Source organism: Octopus sinensis, linkage group LG22, assembly GCF_006345805.1.
Source record: "Octopus sinensis linkage group LG22, ASM634580v1, whole genome shotgun sequence".
Taxonomy (NCBI): Eukaryota; Metazoa; Mollusca; class Cephalopoda; order Octopoda; family Octopodidae; genus Octopus; species Octopus sinensis.
In genome coordinates, this window is record NC_043018.1 from 10227115 (window position 1) to 10247114 (window position 20000).

Here is a 20000-nt window from a genome sequence, read left to right on the forward strand (position 1 = left end):
AGCATAAATAATATAAAAACAAGACATTTAAGGTAGGTGCAGGAGTGGCTGTGTGGTAAGAAATTTGCCTCCCAACCACATGGATCCGGGTTCAGTCCCACTGCATGGCACCTATAGGCCTTGTGAGTGGATTTGGTAGACGGAAACTAAAAGAAGCCCATCCTGTGTATATATATATATATATGGTGGAGGTGGAGGTGTTGGTGTTGCTGGTGGAGGTGTTGCTGTGTATGTTAAATCTGATCACAAACCGTCCAGCGGTATTCTACCCACTAATGCTCAACCTACAACAAAATTCGATGCCGTCTATTGCAAGCTGAGCCTATCCGAGTTTTGCCTGCCCGTGTTAGCTGTCTACAGGCCGCCTCTTGCCGACCCCCAGGACGATGCTCATTTACTCGAAGCGATAAGATTCGTTTCAGCTTCGCATGACTGTTTGGTACTAGGAGACTTCAACGCTCCCACGATCGATTGGCCCGCATCAATTTGTACAACATCTTCCCGGTTCGGCCAGGCCCTTCTTGACGTGGCTGAAGATTGTTTTCTATCACAACATGTTGAATATCCGACAAGGCATCGGTCTGGGCAGCAGCCATGTATGCTGGATCTGGTATTCTCCCGCTATCCAATATCAGTGTCAGACGTATCTGTGTGCTCCCCTCTTGCCAAGAGTGATCATGCGGTCCTGAAGTTCGTCATGCACACAACTTTTTCTACACCCACGACTACTTCGCTGCCACATAGAGTCTTCTCTGCAATTAATCTTGAAATTCTAACCGAGGCTTCCGCGCTTCTGGACTGGCGATCCCTGATGATGTTGTCCTCAATTGACGAACTATGGTCATCCCTCAAAGCATATGTAATCTGGTTGACTGACCAGGCAGTTCCCGTTGGGCTTCCCAAGAAGAAGAAACACAAGCCCTGGGTGACGAAGAAGGTTAAACGAGAACATCGACTCAGAGATATTTCTTGGGCTGAATTCAAAAATCTGGATTTGACTGCAGCTTTTGAGGTGTACAAAACTCAACGAGACCGAGCCGTGAAAATTGAAAAGGAAGAACGCTTCAGTTATGAATACAAAATCGCGGCAAATGCCAGTAGCAATCCAAAAACCTTCTTTGCCCATGTCCAACGGAATTCCCGCTTGAACAACCAGATTGCAACGTTGGTAGACTCAACAGGCGTATCGATTGAGGACCCTTATCAACAGAGTCAATTATTTGCCGAGGCTTTTTCAACTATTTTCAAACAAGATGATGGTCGTGAACCCCCTCCATTTGATAGATCGGTACCTCCAATGCTTCGATTGGTCCTCACGCGGACGAAGTCAAACGTGTTATTCAAGGCCTTGATGTCAACAAGGGTCACGGCCCTGACGGCATACACCCACGGGTTATCAAAGAGTTGGCTCCGGTCATCTGCGAGCCCTTAACACTTCTATTCAATATGTCATTGGCGACGGGTGTTATACCTGCGGACTGGAGAACAGCGATAATCTGCCCAATTTTCAAGAAAGGGAGCCGCGAAGATCCGCTTAACTACCAACCGGTTTCCCTTACATCAATAATCAGCAAGATGTTCAAAACCATCCTAAAGAAAAGTATGATGCTCCACCTCCAAAACACAGCCTCTATCTCTGATTCCCAACACGGCTTCATGCCGAAGAGATCATGCTTGACCAATTTACTGGTAATGGAAGAATTGGTGACGCGCATCCTCGATGATAGTGATGCTGTTGACATCGTTTTATTGGACTTTGCCAAAGCTTTTGACTCGGTAAACCACCGCCTATTACTTGTCAAGCTTCAAGCATATAGTTTCCATCCGGATATTGTACGATGGGTTGGTGCCTTCCTCTCAGATCGCTCCTTCCAAGTCCAAGTTAATGGTTCGCAGTCCGACGTCTCCAGTGTGAGCAGTAGCGTGCCTCAAGGTTCAGTGCTTGGGCCCTTATTGTTCTTAGTCTTCATAAATGACTTGCCCGACAACCTCACACAACACACCCTTCTATTTGCCGATGATATCAAACTGGTCGCTCCTCGCGGTGATATAGAGGATCTTCATCGATGCCTCCACCAAATTTGGAAGTGGTCTAACGATTGGGACCTGTGTCTGAATGTGTCAAAGTGCTGTCATCTGCCTGTCGGCTCTACTCCTGCAACTCAACTTGATTTCGAGCCGGGTCGTCTGCTGCTGGAGAGGACCGATCAGGTAAAGGACCTGGGTATCTTGGTGGATTCCTCCTTTTCGCCTTCGGCCCAGTGCGTCCATGCTGCCAACAAAGCGCGCGGAATTCTGTTCTTGATTCGACGGTCATTCGGAATGCTCACAGCAGCCATATTCCTACCACTCTATGTCACGCTGGTGAGACCCATATTGGAGTATGGGATTCAAGCCTCTTCTCCTTATCTCCTCAAAGACATACAGCATCTCGAAAGAGTCCAGAAGCTGGCTACCCGCATGGTTCATGGTCTCAAAAATTTGTCCTATGAAGAAAGGCTGAGGACGCTCGACCTTTATTCTCTTGAAAAACGCCGCCGCCGTGGTGATCTCATTCTCGCCCACAACATCATAAGCGGGAAGTGTAACCTCTCGAAAGAGCTGTTCTTCACTCCTGCTCCAGAGCGTCGGCTGTGGGGTCATTCCGAAAAGCTCTACCTGCGACGATTTCATCTCAATCGAAGGAGAGGAGCTTTCTCCGTCCGGGTTGCGGATCCGTGGAACAAGCTGCCAGACGAGATGGTGAAGATGCCAACGACCGCTTTGTTCAAAGCCTCCCTTGACCTCAAGTGGCCTGAACTCTTTACATGAACACCACCCTGTACTTAACTCCATGTCCCCCTACATGGCCTTGCTATTTGCTTTTGAGCCGAATTAACTAACTAACTAACTAACATATATATATATATATATATACACACACACACACACACACATATATGTATATGTGTCTATGTATGTATGTCTTTGTGTTTATGCTTGTTCCTGCTCCCCACTGCTTCACAACTGGTGTTGGTGTGTTTATGTCCCCGTAACTTAGCGATTCATCAAAGACACTGATAGAACAAGTACCAGGCTTAAAAAAGGAGTCCTGGGGTCGATTCATTCAACTGAAAATTTATGGTGGTGCCCCAGCATGGCTGCAGTCCAATGACTGAAACAAGTAAAAAATAAAAGATAACTAGGTGCAGGAGTGGTAAGCAGCTTGCTTACCAGCAGCATAGTTCCAGGCTCTGCAAGTGTCTTCTACTGTAGCCTCGGGCCGACCAAAGCCTTGTGAGTGGATTTGGTAGATGGAAACTGAAAGAAGCCTATCGTATATATGTATATGTATGTGTCTGTGTGTGTGTTTGTCCCATCTTATGCTGGTGTGTTTATATCCCCGTAACTTAACGGTTCGCAAAAGAGACTGATAGAATAACTACTAGGCTTACAAAGAACAAGTCCTGGGGTCGATTTGCTCGACTAAAGGTGGTGCTCCAGCATGGCTGCAGTCAAATGACTGAAGCGAGTAAAAGAGTAAAAGAACACCTCAGCGCCTTAGTACCCATGACATTTGACTATTCTTAGTTAAATACCACAAAGCTTTTCATTTGGTGCTCTGCCGATTATGTCATCTAACAGTTTTAATAGTTGTTTCAAATTTTGGCACAAGACCAGCTGTTTTGAAGGGAGGGGGCAGAGGGCTAATCAATTACATTGATCCCCCTCTTCCACCCCAAGGATTTGATCAGTACTATATTTTATCAATCCCCAAAGAATGAAAAGCTAAGTGGACGTTGCTGGAATTTGACCATAGAATATTAAGAGCCATGAGAAGCGCCACCAAGCATTGTGTCCGATGTGCTGACCATTCTGGCAGCTTTCTGTCATCACCAGTTTCCATAATAAAAGCATAAAAAGGATTTCTGTATTGATCCATCATCATCATCATCATCATCATCATCAATTAACATCAGTTTTCCATGCTTGGGCCGGACAGCTTAACAGGGACTGGCAAGGCCAGGGGCTGTATGAGGTTCCCAGAAAAAAAAAAAAGAATGAAAGGCAAAGTTGACCTCAGTGGAATTGAACTCAGAACGTAGTGATAGGTGAAATTCCGCTAAGCGTTTTGCCTGGCGTGCTAACGATTCTACTAGCTGGCCACTTATAACAATAAAATGGCTTTTCAAGGTAAATAAATAACAAATAACACTTGCCCAAAGTGACATAGGGTGGGACTGATCTCTGAACCATGTGGATGGGGATCAATTTCTTACCACACAGCCATGCCTGCACCTTAGGCTTAAATACATTATTTAGTGACCAGCAGAAAACCACCCAGAGGGCAGTGTCTCTGTTAGTGTTGAATAATAATTTCTAATACCACTACATTCACAGAGTGGTTGGCGTTAGGAAGGGCATCCAGCTGTAGAAACATTGCCAGATAAGACTGGAGCCTGGTGCAGCCTTCTGGCTTCCCAGGTCCCCGGTCGAACCGTCCAACCCATGCTAGCATGGAGAACGGACGTTAAACGATGATGATGATGATGATGATGAATACAGTTCTAAGATTTGTAAGGCAATAGTATTTTTTTATACTTACTTTTGCCATTCGTTTAGCTTGTTTTTTACCGCTTTTACGCTGTTTTTCATCTTTGAATAAATAACAAATATATCATATCATATATCCACATATATAAACAACATATATAAACAAAATATATATCATGATTGAGGCTTATATTTATCATAGAAATGTTGTGGCAAAGAAGGATTCATATTTAATGAGTACCGCAAGGGTTTAAACCATATATATATATATATATATATAATATATATATATATACATATATACATACATATATATATATATAATATATATACATATATACATACATATATATATAATGTGTGTATATATATATATATATATATAACACAAATGTAGACACAAATAGATATATATATATACGCAGATAGACAGACAGACAGATAGACAGATAGATAGATCAATATAATATATATATATTATATATATATATATACATATATACATAAATACATATATACATACATATATATATATATATATATATATATATATATATATATATATATATATATATATATATATACATATATATTCATGTATATATAATGTATATAATTAATTTAGAGATGAACCACCCCTCCACAACTCAGTCTCTAAATTAATTATTTACATATATTATATATATTGAATCTAAATTTTTGCTTATACATATATATAAGTAAATATATGAAGTTGAACGCAAGTGTTATTAAAATTCTTTTACTTTCGACATATGTTTCGAAGACAACATTGGTTTCATTCCAAAGGAATAAACTGTATAAAATAGTGCAATCTTCTCATCAGGAAAGAAAGAGAGCCTATCTCAACAACAAGACATTATAACTGTTTTGATGACTGCATAAATGATAAACCGAACGTTATTGAGTATTTAAAAAAAAACCATTAGTAGATCCGACGTCAAAGGCAGACCCTAGGAAGAGAAGGGGTAAGGAAATAATAAGTAGAGAACAAATATAGAGGGATATATTAGTTGAAAAAATGTTCAAAGGCTTGGAAGTAGATTTCTCTATTGAAGTAAAGTGCAAGGTGAACTAAATGTTCAAACTATACAGACTGGTATAAATCACTTATATGAGCTAAAGGTATGTTTCTGCCAGTGCTTACATTTCTAAGATCGCTTTATAAGTGTGTTAACAAGGTGATTCTTAGAGAAGAGAATATGGAAGAGTTCAGAGTTGCAAATGTTACAAAATCCTTTGCCCTTATCATAAGGGAAGGAGATGGACAGGACGAACCAATCTAACTTAAAATCCTTATAGTTGTCTTTAAGATGCCAAACCAATTTACTTATCCCTGTGCTATAACATTTCTTTTTACACACACATAAGATCATTAAAAGCCACAAACAGCCGAAATCACTAAAAAAGATCCCCACAAAGGCAAAATTATTTTCTAAAATAATGGACACAAAAGTGAAAAATGTGGTCGACCAACTTGTGCAACTTGCCCAAACCTTCTAGAAGGATCAGAATTCCTTTTCAAAGAGGGACAAAAATTCAAAATCAAATCTGATTTATGTTATAAGATGCTTGGGCTACCACCAAAATTACATAGGGTCCATGGGATTATCACTCAGATGCAGATGCACTCTGCAACGACAGCAGATTGTATTCCCAGAATACAGAATGATACCCTTTAGTGAACACATTGAGTGATATGCAAAGCAACTGCTACCACAATTTGTAATCTTTCTGTTTTATCAATGTGCCATTGGAACACCAACACAAGTTAGATTAAATAAGGAAACCTACTTCTTTGAAAAATATAAGCCAAAACTTAACCATTTCTAGCATTTTTAAATAGGGAAACTTACCTCATTGAAAAAATATAAAGCAAAATTTAACCACTTTCAACATTCTATTCTTTCTAAACCAAATTATGTTAAATTAATAAAACCTGGTCATTCCTAACATTTTTGATAATCTCTCTCTTACACTGAAAAAATCCCTGATTATCTTCCCCTGTCTGGAACTCTCATATTTCACATCATAGCGAAGAGACGACATAATATCGGTAAAGAAATTTGAGAAGTTTGAAAAGAAAATACAAAACCAGTTATTTCTTCAAAAACAATGTTACTATACACAAAATTTTATAACATTTTTCTAGCATAATGATTTAAATATATTCTTTACTGATATACCACAAGTCTTCTGTGGTTTTTTTCACTCTATTTTGCCTTATATATATATATATATATATATATATATATATATATCAAATTAAATAATAAGGGTAGAAATTGATATTAATCAATTAATCCAAAATTATGTTACATACAAAATTAAGAAGAATGACCATTAAAGTGGACACCTGATATGCTAAACATAGACGTCAAATCACCATTACCACAAAGAATGTGTTCTCAAGAAAAGTGAAGACATTTGAAAAATACACCCAAATATAATTTGTAGAACTTTATACATACTCGATTTCAGTTGAGCATTCTGTATCTAGTTCTGGAAATTGTGTTTTGTAAGCGACAGACTACGCTGACGATCTTGCAGATATCTGCATGTTTGCATAAGTAGATATTAACAAGTGAAACCATTGGTACATAAGTAATCGTTTTTTATTTCGTATATTTTCATTTGTCTTGCTTATTTTTACACTTTGGTTTTTTCCTGAATTTTTTCTTAAGAACACATTCTTCATGGTAATGGGGATTTGATGTCTATGTTTAGCATATTAGGTGTCCACTTTAGTGGTCATTCCTCTTAATTTTGTGTATATATATATATTTATAAACTGGTATCAAAGAGCCTTTGTGACACCTACTTGGGACCTGCTGCTCTCCATCTTCGTCGATTGCTGCTTTACTCTTTGAAGCTTTATGCTTCCCTGATTTCTTATCTTTGTGTTTCTTCTCCAGTTTGCCTTCCTCAGTCTGACTTTCTGTGTCATATTCTGCAGTCTCTGCACAAGTAAGCACACATATCAATATATTCCCTTTATCACAATCGTTTTTAATATTTCATTTACTCACAATAGATTAGACTGCCGAAAAAAATTCCAAACATCAGGTTAGAACAATGAACTTTAGATGACAAGAACCTTCCGAAGTATCCTAAATCTTCCTAATAATACTGTCTTCTGGTGCTGCACTAAACTAGGATTCATGTCAGTTTCCTTTCTCCATCTCTTTTTACTCTTTTACTTTGGCCATGCTGGAGCACCGCATTTAGTCAAGCAAATCGACCCCAGGACTTATTCTTTGTAAGCCTAGTTCTTATTCTGTTGGTCTCTTTTGCCGAACCGCTAAGTTACAGGGACGTAAACACACCAGCATCGGTTGTCAAGCGATGACGGGGGGACAAACACAAACACACAAACATATACACATACATATATATATGTACATATATACGACGGGCTTCTTTCAGTTTCCGTCTACCAAATCCATTCACAAGGCTTTGGTCAGCCCAAGGCTATAGTAGAAGACACTTGCCCAAGGTGCCATGCAGTGGGACTGAACCCAGGACCATGTGGTTTGTAAGCGAGCTACTTACCACACAGCCAGCACCTTAAAAAAAAGACTCCGCCGGTTACGACGACGAGGGTCCCAGCTGATACGATCAACGGAACAGCTTGCTCGTGAAATTAACGTGCAAATGGCTGAGCACTCCACAGACATGTGTACCCTTAACGTAGTTCTCGGGGATAATCAGCGTGACACAGAGAGTGACAAGGCTGACCCTTTGAAATACAAGTACAACTCATTTTTGCCAGCTGAGTGGACTGGAGCAACGTGAAATAAAGTGTCTTGCTCAAGGACACAACGCGTCGCCGGGAATCGAACTCACAACCTTACGATCATGAGCCGAATGCCCTAACCACTAAGCCACGCGCCCTCATAGCCAGCACCTATAACTACTGGAATACATTTTCCCCTAACTCAATGGCTAGCTCCTGAGACTTTGTTATTTTCTCTTTACCTCTCACATTTACTTTCTCATCATTTGAAACTGTAAGGTCAATTACCAGGCCCTTTCTGTTCTCTTTGTCTACTTCTACTAAACCTGGTCTTCTAGTTTCTACTACTCTGTCAATCTGAATGTCAAAATTCCACAACATTTTATATTTCTTACTATCTAGCACTTTACTAGGTTCATGTTCATGCCATTTATCAATATGTATTTCTTTACTGCCCAGAAGGGGCCAAACATAGAGGGGACAAACAAGGGCAGACGAAGATATTGAGTCGATTATATTGCCCCCAGTGCGAAACTGGTACTTTATTTATCGACCCCGAAAGGATGAAAGGCAAAGTTGACCTTGGCAGAATTTGAACTCAGAACGTAACGACAGACGAAATACTGCTAAGCATTTTGCCTGGCGCGCTAACGTGTCTGCCAGCTCGCCGGTCCATCTAAACTTTCTGGGTTCAAATTTCCCTGAGATTGACTTTGCATTTTATCACTTTGCACTTGATGAAATAAGTACCAGTTGAGTAACAGGGTTCATATCATTAACTTCCCCACACACCCTCAAAATCTCAGGCCCTGTGCCTATAGTAGAAAGGATTATTATTGTTGTTGTTGTTGTTGCTGTTTGATTGGAGAGCAGGAGAGCAGGTGAGAGTGCTCGTACCTTTGTTGGTGAGTGTAATCCTGGCTCTGTGGAGTTTCTTGATTGGCCCTAATTGGAGTTTCTTATTCCTTTATTGCCCACAAGGGGCTAAATACAGAGGGGACAAACAAGGGCAGACAAAGGGATTAGGTCGATCACATCGACCCCAGTGCATAACTGGTACTTAAGCGGAGAGCTGGCAGAAACGTTAGCACGCCGGGCGAAATGCTTAGCGGTATTTCGTCTGCGTTACATTGTGAGTTCAAATTCCGCCGAGGTCGACTTTGCCTTTCATCCTTTCGGGGTCGATAAATTAAGTACCAGTTACGCACTGGGGTCAATGTAATCAACTTAATACCTATGTCTGTCCTTGTTTGTCCCCTCTGTATTTAGCCCCTTGTGGGTAATAAAGAAATAGGTACTTAATTTATTGACCCCGAAAGGATGAAAGGTAAAGTCGACCTCGGCGGAATTTGAACTCAGAACGTAATGGCGGACAAAATACCGCAAAGCATTTCACCCAGCGTGCTAACGTTTCTTATTTCTTTACTGCCCACAAGGGCCTACACACAGAGGGGACAAACAAGGACAGACTAACAGATTAAGTCGATTATATCGACCCCAGTGCGTAACTGGTACTTATTTAATTGACCCCGAAAGGATGAAAGGCAAAGTCGACCTCGGCGGAATTTGAACTCAGAACGTATAGCATCAAACGGAATAACGCTAAGGATTTCACCCAGCGTGCTAACGATTCTGCCAGTGTGCTCGCCTTAATTGGAGTTTCTGCTGTGTCAGGAGGACCCCATCATTCATGTATTTTCATTGCATTTCACCGTCTTTTCCATCTCCTTCTCCCCATCCTTTATGGAAATCCCCACATAAATAATTGTCTGTCCTTGTGATGTTTCCGTCATCTATGCCCCATTGGCTAATAAAACAAAATTACTATTATCATTATCATTATTATCATTATTATCATTATTATTATTATTATTATTATTATTATTATTGTCTTTTTTTTTCTTCTTCTTTCAAATTTGCTTCCATTTCTTGCCGAGCGTCTTCCCGACTCCTAGGGCAAAGAAACTCATAGTATACATTGGTAGGCCATTAAACTAAACTCACTAGTTCGTTCTTTTTTTTTTTTTAAGTTAAATTAAAATGCATGGGTAGTAATAGTTCTCACATCGACAATGCTCTTCTCAATACGTGTGATGTACCAGTTAAGACAATCTTTTGCACTTCTTGCAGGGATGGTAAGCCAGGGATCATTCTCATATAATTTTCGGTTCCCTTCTTGATCATTCCTAGTGCTCCTATGATCACTGGTATTGTAACCGCCTTGAGATGCCACATTTTCTCAATTTCAATGAGCAGGTCTTTATATTTTCTGAGCTTGTCAAACTCTTTCGCTGAGATATTATGATCACAGGGGATGCTCATGTCGATCAATAAGCAAACTTTATTGTTTTGGTCTTTCACAACAATATCCAGTTTATTGGCTTTGATGGTTCGGTCTGTATGTACTGGAAAGTCCCACAGAATCGTTACATTTTCTCCTTCAGTTACAGCTTCAGGGTGGTGATTATACCACTTGTCGGCAGTTTTGATATTGTAATGCTGACTTATTAGCCAGTGTAGATATTGGCCAACTCTGTCATGTTTTAATTTATACTCCACTGGTGCTAAGACTTTACATCCAGAGATTAGGTGGTCCACTGTTTCAATCATGTCGTTGCAGAATCGGCATTTTGGGTCTGCTCCATTTTTCATCACATTGGCCTGGTAGTTCCGGGTTAATAGGCTTTGATCTTGAGCAGCCAGGATGAAACCTTCGCTCTCTGCTTTTAGCCCTGAGCTCTGTAGCCACTGATGGGTTTGCTTCTTCTTCTTCTTCTTCTTATCATTATCATTATTATTATTGTTATTATTATTATTATTATTATTATTATTATTTAAGTGGCAAACTGGCAGAATTGTTAGAACACCAGGCCAAATGCTTAACAGTATTTCACCCGTCACTACATTACATTCTGAGTTCAAATTCTGCCAAGGTCGACTTTGCCTTCCATCCTTTTGGGGTTAATAAAATAAGTCACCAGTTGATCCCTGGGGTCGATGTAACTGACTCATCCTCCAAGCTCCCTTTGTGGCAAAATTTGAAACTATTATTATTATCATCATTATCATTATTATTGTTATTATGATTATTATTATTATTATTATTATTTTTATTATTGGTGCATGGCTTAGTGGTAAGGGTGTTGCACTCGTGATCTAGCGGTTGTGATTTCAGTTCCTAGACTGGGTGGTGTGTTGTGTTCTTGAACAAAACACTTCATCTCATGTTGCCTTGTGATCACTTCAACACCTGATGCGAGGTACACAGTGCACCTGGTAAGATAACATCGATTTGATGGAGGACGTGAGCTAATGTGCAGCATGAACATTTGATCTCTGTAAACAAATCCTTTGTGCAGGTCATTCATCTTCGATGGGAGAGTCCATCATCATCATCATCATTATTATTTTACGGTCTGAGCTCGAATTCCACTAAGGTCGTCTTTGCCTTTCATCTCTTCGGGGTTGATGAAATGAGTACCAGTCATGTACTGGAGTCGATGTAATTGACTTACCCACTTCCCCTCAAATTTCAGGCCTTGTGCCTACAGTAGAAAGGATTATTATTATTATTAAGATGGTGAGCTGGCAGAATCGGTAGCACACTCGAAGAAATGCTTAGCGGTATTTCGTCTGTCGCTACATTCTGAGTTCAAATTCCACCAAGGTCGACTTTGCCTTTCATCCTTTCGGGGTCGATTAAATAAGTACCAGTTATGCACTGGGGTCAATGTAATCGACTTAATCCATTTGTCTGTCCTTGTTTGTCCTCTCTGTGTTTAGCCCCTTGTGGGTAGTAAAGAAATAGGTGTTTCGTCTGTCTTCGTGTTCTGAGTTCAAATTCTGCTGAGGTCAACTTTGCTTTTATCCTTTTAGGGTCAATAAATTAAGTACCAGTGAAACACTGAAGTTGATGTAATTGACAAGTTTCCAGTACTCCAGATTTCAGGCCTTGTGCCTATAGTAGAAAGGATTATTATTATTATTATTATTATTATTATTATTATTATTATTATTTTGGATTATTATTATTTTGGCACATAAGAGAACCATCTGAACGTGGCCATAGCCAGCACCGCCCTGACTGGCCTCCGTGCCGGTGGCACATAAAAAGCAACGACCGATCGTGGCTGTTGCCAGCCCCCCCTGGCACCTGTGCCGGTGGCACGTAAAAAGTACCCACTACACTCACGGAGTGGTTGGCGTTAGGAAGGGCATCCAGCCGTAGAAACACTGCCAGATCAGACTGGGCCTGGTGCAGCCTTCTGGCTTCCCAGACCCCAGTTGAACCGTCCAACCCATGCTAGCATGGAAAGCGGACGCTAAACAATGATGATGATGATTATTATTATTATTATTAATATTTTAACTCAGGTTTCGTTAGAACTCCTGGGGTCTTGCATGTGTAGTGGGCTTGCTTCCTGCTGCCTTTGGTTAACTGTTATCTGTTCTTTTCAGCTAATACTTTCCTGATGATTCTGGCCATGCCAAGGAGGCAAACCTTTTGTAACAGTTCTACGGGGCACTCTATTCTGCTTTCCTTTACATCCCTCTTGATGCCTTCTGATTTTGTCTCCAAGGACCCAACAATAATTGGCATTTTCTTCACCTTCATTTTCCACAATTGAGCCATCTTGTATTCAAGGGAATTGCACATGTGTATTTTTTGGTTTTCCTTCATGTATCAAAGGGGCACACAACATTTGTTAGAAAGGACATTATTAAAGTGGAGGGTTGGCAGAATCATTAGCATATTGGGCAATATGCTTAGCAACATTTCATCCATCTTTATGTTCTGAGTTCAAATCCCGCCAAGGTCAACTTTGCCTTTCATCCTTTCAGGGTTGATAAATTAAGTACCAGTTGCATACAGTGGAGGCCCATGGCTGAGTGGTTAGAGCAGCAGACTCGCGGTCGAGGGATCGTGGGTTCGAATCTCAGACCGGGTGATGTGTGTGTTTATGAGCAAAACACCTAAGCTCCACGTGGCTCTGGCAGAAGGTAATGGCGAACTTCTACTGACTCTTTCGCCACAACTTTCTCTTTCTCTTTCCTCCTGCATCTTGCAGCTCACCTGCGACGGACCGGCGTCCCGTCCAGGTGGGGAACCTATACGCCAAGAAACCAGGAAACCGGCCCTTATGAGCCAGGCATGGCTTGAGAAGGAACAAATATATATATATATATAGTTGCATACAGGAGTTGATCTAACCAACTGGCTCCCTCCATCAAAATTTCAGGCCTTGTGCCTATATTAGAAATTATTATTATTATTATTATTATTATTATTATTATTATTATTATTATTATTATTATTCTCTAGTCTTATTTTTATCACTTGCTTTCACTGCACCGCTAAGCACAACTCTTTGTGTCTTTGGTATGTGTTGTGGTTTGTTTTGGTGTTGTTATTTTCATGGCATTGAAAGAGTTTCATGTAGGATGCATGTGGTGCTCAGTAGTGCTATTTTCCGTCAAACACTCTGTAGATGGAGATTCTCCTGGAACAAGAAAACTGCATCATTCTTGTGTTCACATGCTTTGCATAACAATCTGTCTGCCATGTGCAATCTGCTGGTGAGTTCCTTTTTGCTTAAAGTCCCCCATTTCTTGGGGGCTCATTGATATTTTACATTGGAAAGTTTGTTCTCTCATCATTATTTTTGTTGATGGTGTCAGCTGTGGTTGAGAAGTACATCAGTGGAAAGACTGGGAGAATTTGCAGAGATCAATGGTGATGTTATGAAGGAGGGGAAAGCGTACAGTATTGAATTTCTGTTGGAGTAGGAATATTGCATAACTGGGTGAGAGATCTGTGTTGTCGCATTTGTCCTTTAGCTGAGTAGCTTTGCACCACGGGACTGCCCAATCAGGACGTGTCTGGAACATGAACAACAACGACAGCAACAACAATAACAACAACAACAATAACAACAATGGTAGCAACAACCATAAGAATAAACAGCAGCAACAACATTATTTAGACATCAGTCAAGTGTCTGAATCAAATATTTAACCCCTTAACATTCAAATTGGCTGTATCTGGCACAAATACTTTCCCTATTTAATGTTCAGACTTCACCTATTTAATATAGGTGTGAGAGGCCAGATCCAGCCTCTCACACCTATCCTACTATGTCATCCTAAAATAAACAATCGCATCACTGAAATCTCAAATCTATAAGATAATGCATGGTTAATTCAAAACGCTGCAAATAGATAAGGATTATATTTGACAGACTAATCGAAATGCTAAGGGTTTCAACCAGCCATTTCCAGCCCAAACATTTTATCCATTTAATGTTTAGACTGGCCAGATTCGGTTTCTCACACCTACCCTACAATGTCATTCTAAACATATTGCAATCACATCATTGAAATCTCAAAGCTATAAGGTAATGCATAATTAATACAAAACAAACTGAATAAATAAGGATTACATTTGACAGAGTAATCTGAATGCTAAAGGGTTAAAGGGTTAGACAAACCTTGTGAGGAACTTTCTGGCGCGACTGACGATTTTAGAAAGCTAGATGTAGATAGCTGATCCTGTTTTGCCTGTAAATTTTTTGCTTTCTCACTGTCAGTCATTTGAGGAGGGTCTTTTTGTAAGCTATCAGCACTATGGACTCCGTCCCTTGCTATGCCATCCACAAGATCTGCCGAATCTTTTAGACTTTTGGCACGAGCACCTTGTCGGTCAACAGCTGACTCTCTAGAAGCACTTTCGAATTCAAAGGTTGGAAGACTTTCGAATCTCACTTTGGAAGTGCTGCCCTCAGGTTCTTGGACTGCTTTCAAGCGGTCTGGAATTAGAAAAATAAGGTTGGTATTTAGTATGTGTTTAGTAAGAAATGAAGTAGAATCGGTATCATATGTGAAGAAAATGGTATTACGATGAGATATAAACTGTAGCATGTGATAACAGACAGGGTATGAGGTGGAGTATGGGATCAGGAAAGGATGTCAAATGAATTATGCAAAACTGGGACAGGATATCAACTGAATTATGAGATTAGGACTGGATATTATCTGAATTAGGAATGGAAGAGGATATCAACAGTATAGGCCTGATGAATCGGGCTAATTTCAAGTACTACAACAACAATAACAACAACAACATGACCAATGGAAGTATGAAAAAGAAACACAGGCATGAGTGTGCGTTTAGCAACCTTGCTTCTTAACCATGCGATCTTGGTTCAGTCCCACCGCATGGTATATTGGGCAAGTCTAGCCTTGTCTTCTGGTATAGCTTTGGTCAACCTATAGGTTGACTAAAGTTTTGTGAGTGAATTTGGTTGGTGGAAACTGAAAGAAGCCCATGGCTGAGTGGTAAGAAGCTTGCTTCCCAACCACATGGTTCAGGGTTCAGTCCCACTCTGTAACACCTTGGGTAAGTGTCTTCTAGTATGGCCTCAGGCCGACCAAAGCCTTCTGAGTGAATTTGGTAGATGGAATGTATATGTGTGTATATATATATATATATGCATATATATATATATATATATATATATATCCCTCTCTTTCTTTCGGAGAGGCACAAGCACCTACACGCACATATACACACACGGCAGTAACTTCCGCCTGCCGAATTCAATCACAAAGTGCCATATATATATGTATATATATATATATATTATATATATATATATAATATATATATATATATTATATATATATATATATATATTATATATATATATATATATATATATATAGTGAGAATTTGTAGACAAACAAAAGACGAAGACAGGTGGTGTAGACAACAAACAGATGTATTAGTTTAACATTCGGGAGTGAGAAAGTCTTTAACGTTTTGAGCCTTTGCTCTTCGACAGAAAGGAACACAGAAATAAACAGGGAGAGAAAATTTTAAATAAAGGTTTAGTGGCTAGCTATCTATCTTGTATCTTTTCTCTTTTCAAAGAAAATATTTCTCCCAGCATTCACTATTTTCCTCTTGTTCTGGTCTAACGTCCCTCAATGTTTGTTTTTGTTCGGTTTCCTTGTATGTCTCTACTGTCCTATTTTTGTTCCTAACTTTGACCCTCCATAAATCCCAAATTTTATTTTGGCATTTATGAGAGCAACTGTCTTTGAAGACTCATATTGTTGCTGAATGTTCGAAATGAGAAGCAGATAGACAGCCGACAACTGATGAATGGTCCTTTCTCTGTGTTACTTGTCCTGTTTTCCATTTTTCTCTTGTTTGCGTATTGGACTCCTTTGTTTTCCTATTTCATATTGTTTACACAGCTGGTGACATCCTGTACCCATATATGCATATATATATATATATATATATATATATTAATAGTTATCGCCATACTAATATGGCAGTCTATAAAAAGCTGTCGCTGATTAGCTCCAAGAAGCCATGAACCTGCGTCCATTACAACCTTCGAACAGGGGAGGTCAGCCGCTTCACCTTGCTAGTCAGACATCTGCAGACATGTTTCAGGGTTGTTGCCCTTTATCAATGCAGCGTAGCCAGAACCAGCAGGTGTCGCTACTGACTGTCTGTTCGAAGATTTTATTTACCTAGTTACAGTGGAATACATCCACTTGTTTTCAATAATAGAAATATTAAAATTACTAAGTCTCTCTAAAGGAGATTACGGCAGCGTTACTGGGTATTAATAGTTATCGGCTGACCTCCCCTGTTCGAAGGTTGTAATGGACGCAGGTTCGTGTGTCAAATAGCTAGCTAGAGGCAATGGCCTCTTGGAGCTAATCAGCGACAGCTTTAGTCTTATATTTATAGACTGCCATATTAGTATGGCGATAACTATTAATACCCAGTAACGCTGCCGTAATCTCCTTTAGAGAGACTTAATATTTAATATTTCTATTATATATATATATATATAAACGTATATAGATATATATATATATATATATATATATATATATATATATATAAATGTATATATATATATATAAATGTATATATATATATATATAAATGTATATATATATATATAAATGTATATATATATATATAAATGTATATTATATATATATATATATAAATGTATATATATATATATATATTATAAATGTAATATATATATATATAAATGTATATATATATATATAAATATGTATATATATAAATGTATATATATATATAAATGTATATATATATATATATATATAAATGTATATATATATATATATATAAATGTATATATATATATTATATATATATAATATATTATATATAATATATATATATATATAAATGTATATATATATATATATATATATATATATATATATATATATATGTATATATGTATATGAGCGCGTGTGTACCATTGGCGATTTTTTTTCCTTCGTCTTCCCTTCCTGGATCTTTCCTTTTCCTATGTTTCTGACGAAGCGCTCCGCTTGAAACGTTAAACCCTCCTTCTTTCCTGAGCATCCAATAATACTATACTTGTTCCACGTCCTTGTGTTGCTGTGTTTTCTCTTTGTGTTTTCATGTTTGGATTAACTTTATATATATATATAAATCTGAAGATAAAAATCGGATTTTTAAAAATATGCTCAGCCGATGGTTTTAATTGATTAATACCAATTTCTACCCTAATTATTTAATTTTATATATATACATAAACACACACACACACACCATCCAAGCATGGCCGTTCGCCAGCCTCGTCTGGCACCTCTGTCTGTGGCACATAAAAAGACACCATCCGTGCATGGCCGTTCGCCAGCCTCATCTGGCACCTGTGTTGGTGGCACATAAAAAGCACCCACTACACTCACGGAGTGGTTGGCGTTAGGAAGGGCATCCAGCTGTAGAAACACTGCCAGATCAGACTGGGCCTGGCGCAGCCTTCTGGCTTCCCAGACCCCAGTTGAACCGTCCAACCCATGGTAGCATGGAAAGCGGACGTTAAATGATGATGATGATGATGATGATATATATATATATATATATATATATATATATATATAGGTGCAGGAGTGGCTGTGTGGTAAGTAGCTTGCTAACCAACCACATGGTTCCGGGTTCAGTCCCACTGCGTGGCATCTTGGGCAAGTGTCTTCTGCTATAGACCCGGGCTGACCAATGCCTTGTGAGTGGATTTGGTAGACGGAAACTGAAAGAAGCCTGTCGTATATATGTATATATATATATATGTATGTATGTGTATGTTTGTGTGTCTGTGTTTGTCCCCCTAGCATTGCTTGACAACTGATTCTGGTGTGTTTATATCCCCGTCACTTAGCGGTTCGGCAAAAGAGACCGATAGAATAAGTACTGGGCTGACAAAGAATAAGTCCAGGGGTCGATTTGCTCGACTAAAGGTGGTGCTCCAGCATGGCCACAGTCAAATAACTGAAACAAGTAAAAGAGTAAAAGAGTAAAAGAGATATATTATTATTATTTATATTATTATATATATATTTAGTAGTACACTGCTGGCATGTCCTGAAGCCTCTGCCACTGATGGAGGAAACTGTGACCCCTCCCATTATGATGAAAGATGATTTTGTGATCTTCTTTCATAAGGAGGGGCAGTACACAGCTTTCTGAAGAAGTTAGAGGGCCGGAGGGAGGGGGTCCCGTCCTGGACTGAAGATCCGGATTGGTCTCCACAGGTAACTGCATAGGTCATAACGGAGGATGATATGTTAAGGGTGGTGGACTCCTTCTCCAAGGACCAGTATAGGGTTTACTTTTTGGAGCCCCGACTAGGAACAGCAGGATTGCCTGCGGGAGGCATGTAGCCTGGTGAGGGAGGAAAGACAAGAAGCCTTAGTGCCTCAATTTGAATTTGTATTGTTTGTATTTTTTTGGTAAGAGGCTCAGCGCCTCAATTTTTAAGGACAATGATGTCCATTTGTTGAACTGAGGTAAGAGGTTCAATACCTCCTTTTGTTATATTGTAAAAAAAAAAAGAGAATAATGTGAAGTATATTTGCCATCTCAATATGGCTAACCACTAAGGGTGGGTGTTACTGTAGCTTGTGGCCCCAGGAGATCATCGTCTCCAGCTGGCTATTGACACACTTTCTGTATCCTATCGGTAATAGCAAAGGGAGGTCATCCCTAGGTCGACGAGGGAGGGATGACCTCCCTTTGCAAATACTAGTAGGGCACAGAAAGTGTGCCTAAAGCCAGCTGGAGACGATGATCTCCTAGGGCTACAAGCTACAGTAACACCCACCCTTAGTGGTTAGCCATATTGAGATGGCTAGTATACTTTACGTTGTCGTGCAGTTACTGTCTATACCTCGTTCAGAGATTTATTATTGAAGAGAATAATGTTTCCGAGAATGCAACAATCGGCGGGGATTGTTTGCTTCTCCTACCAACCATTTTTTCATTCCGTTATCATAGTGTTTTTGTCCAGCCTGCAGCAACATCTTTGTAAGGGGCTGCAGAGCCAATTTTATGAAATAAAGTAGCTTGCTTACCAACCACATGGTTCCAGGTTCAGTTCCATTGCATGGCACCTTGGGCAAGTGTCTTCAGCTATAGCCTTGGGCCAGCCAAAGGAAACTGAAAGAAGCCTGTCATATATATATATGTATGTGTGCGCGCGCGTGTGTGTGTGTGCATGTGTGTGTGTGTGCATGTGTGTGGTATGCATGCGTGCATGTGTGTGTGTGTGTGCACGTGTGTCTATGCATGCGTGTGTGTGTCTGTGTTTGTCCCTCCAGCATAGCTTGACAACTGATGTTGGTGTGT

General features: G+C 39.5%; 1 protein-coding gene across 1 annotated transcript in view; it reads right to left on the reverse strand.

Moving 5' to 3' along the window:
• Window positions 1–20000, reverse strand: part of LOC118767478 (titin-like) — a 78006-nt gene that overhangs the window by 55686 nt on the left and 2320 nt on the right. Inside the window, exons 2-4 of the mRNA XM_036512100.1 lie at window positions 14776–15093; window positions 7373–7510; window positions 4586–4635 (exon numbers count right to left, since the gene is read on the reverse strand). Coding sequence (XP_036367993.1) covers window positions 4586–4635; window positions 7373–7510; window positions 14776–15093 — 506 coding nt within the window. The remainder of the gene's footprint in view (window positions 1–4585; window positions 4636–7372; window positions 7511–14775; window positions 15094–20000) is intronic.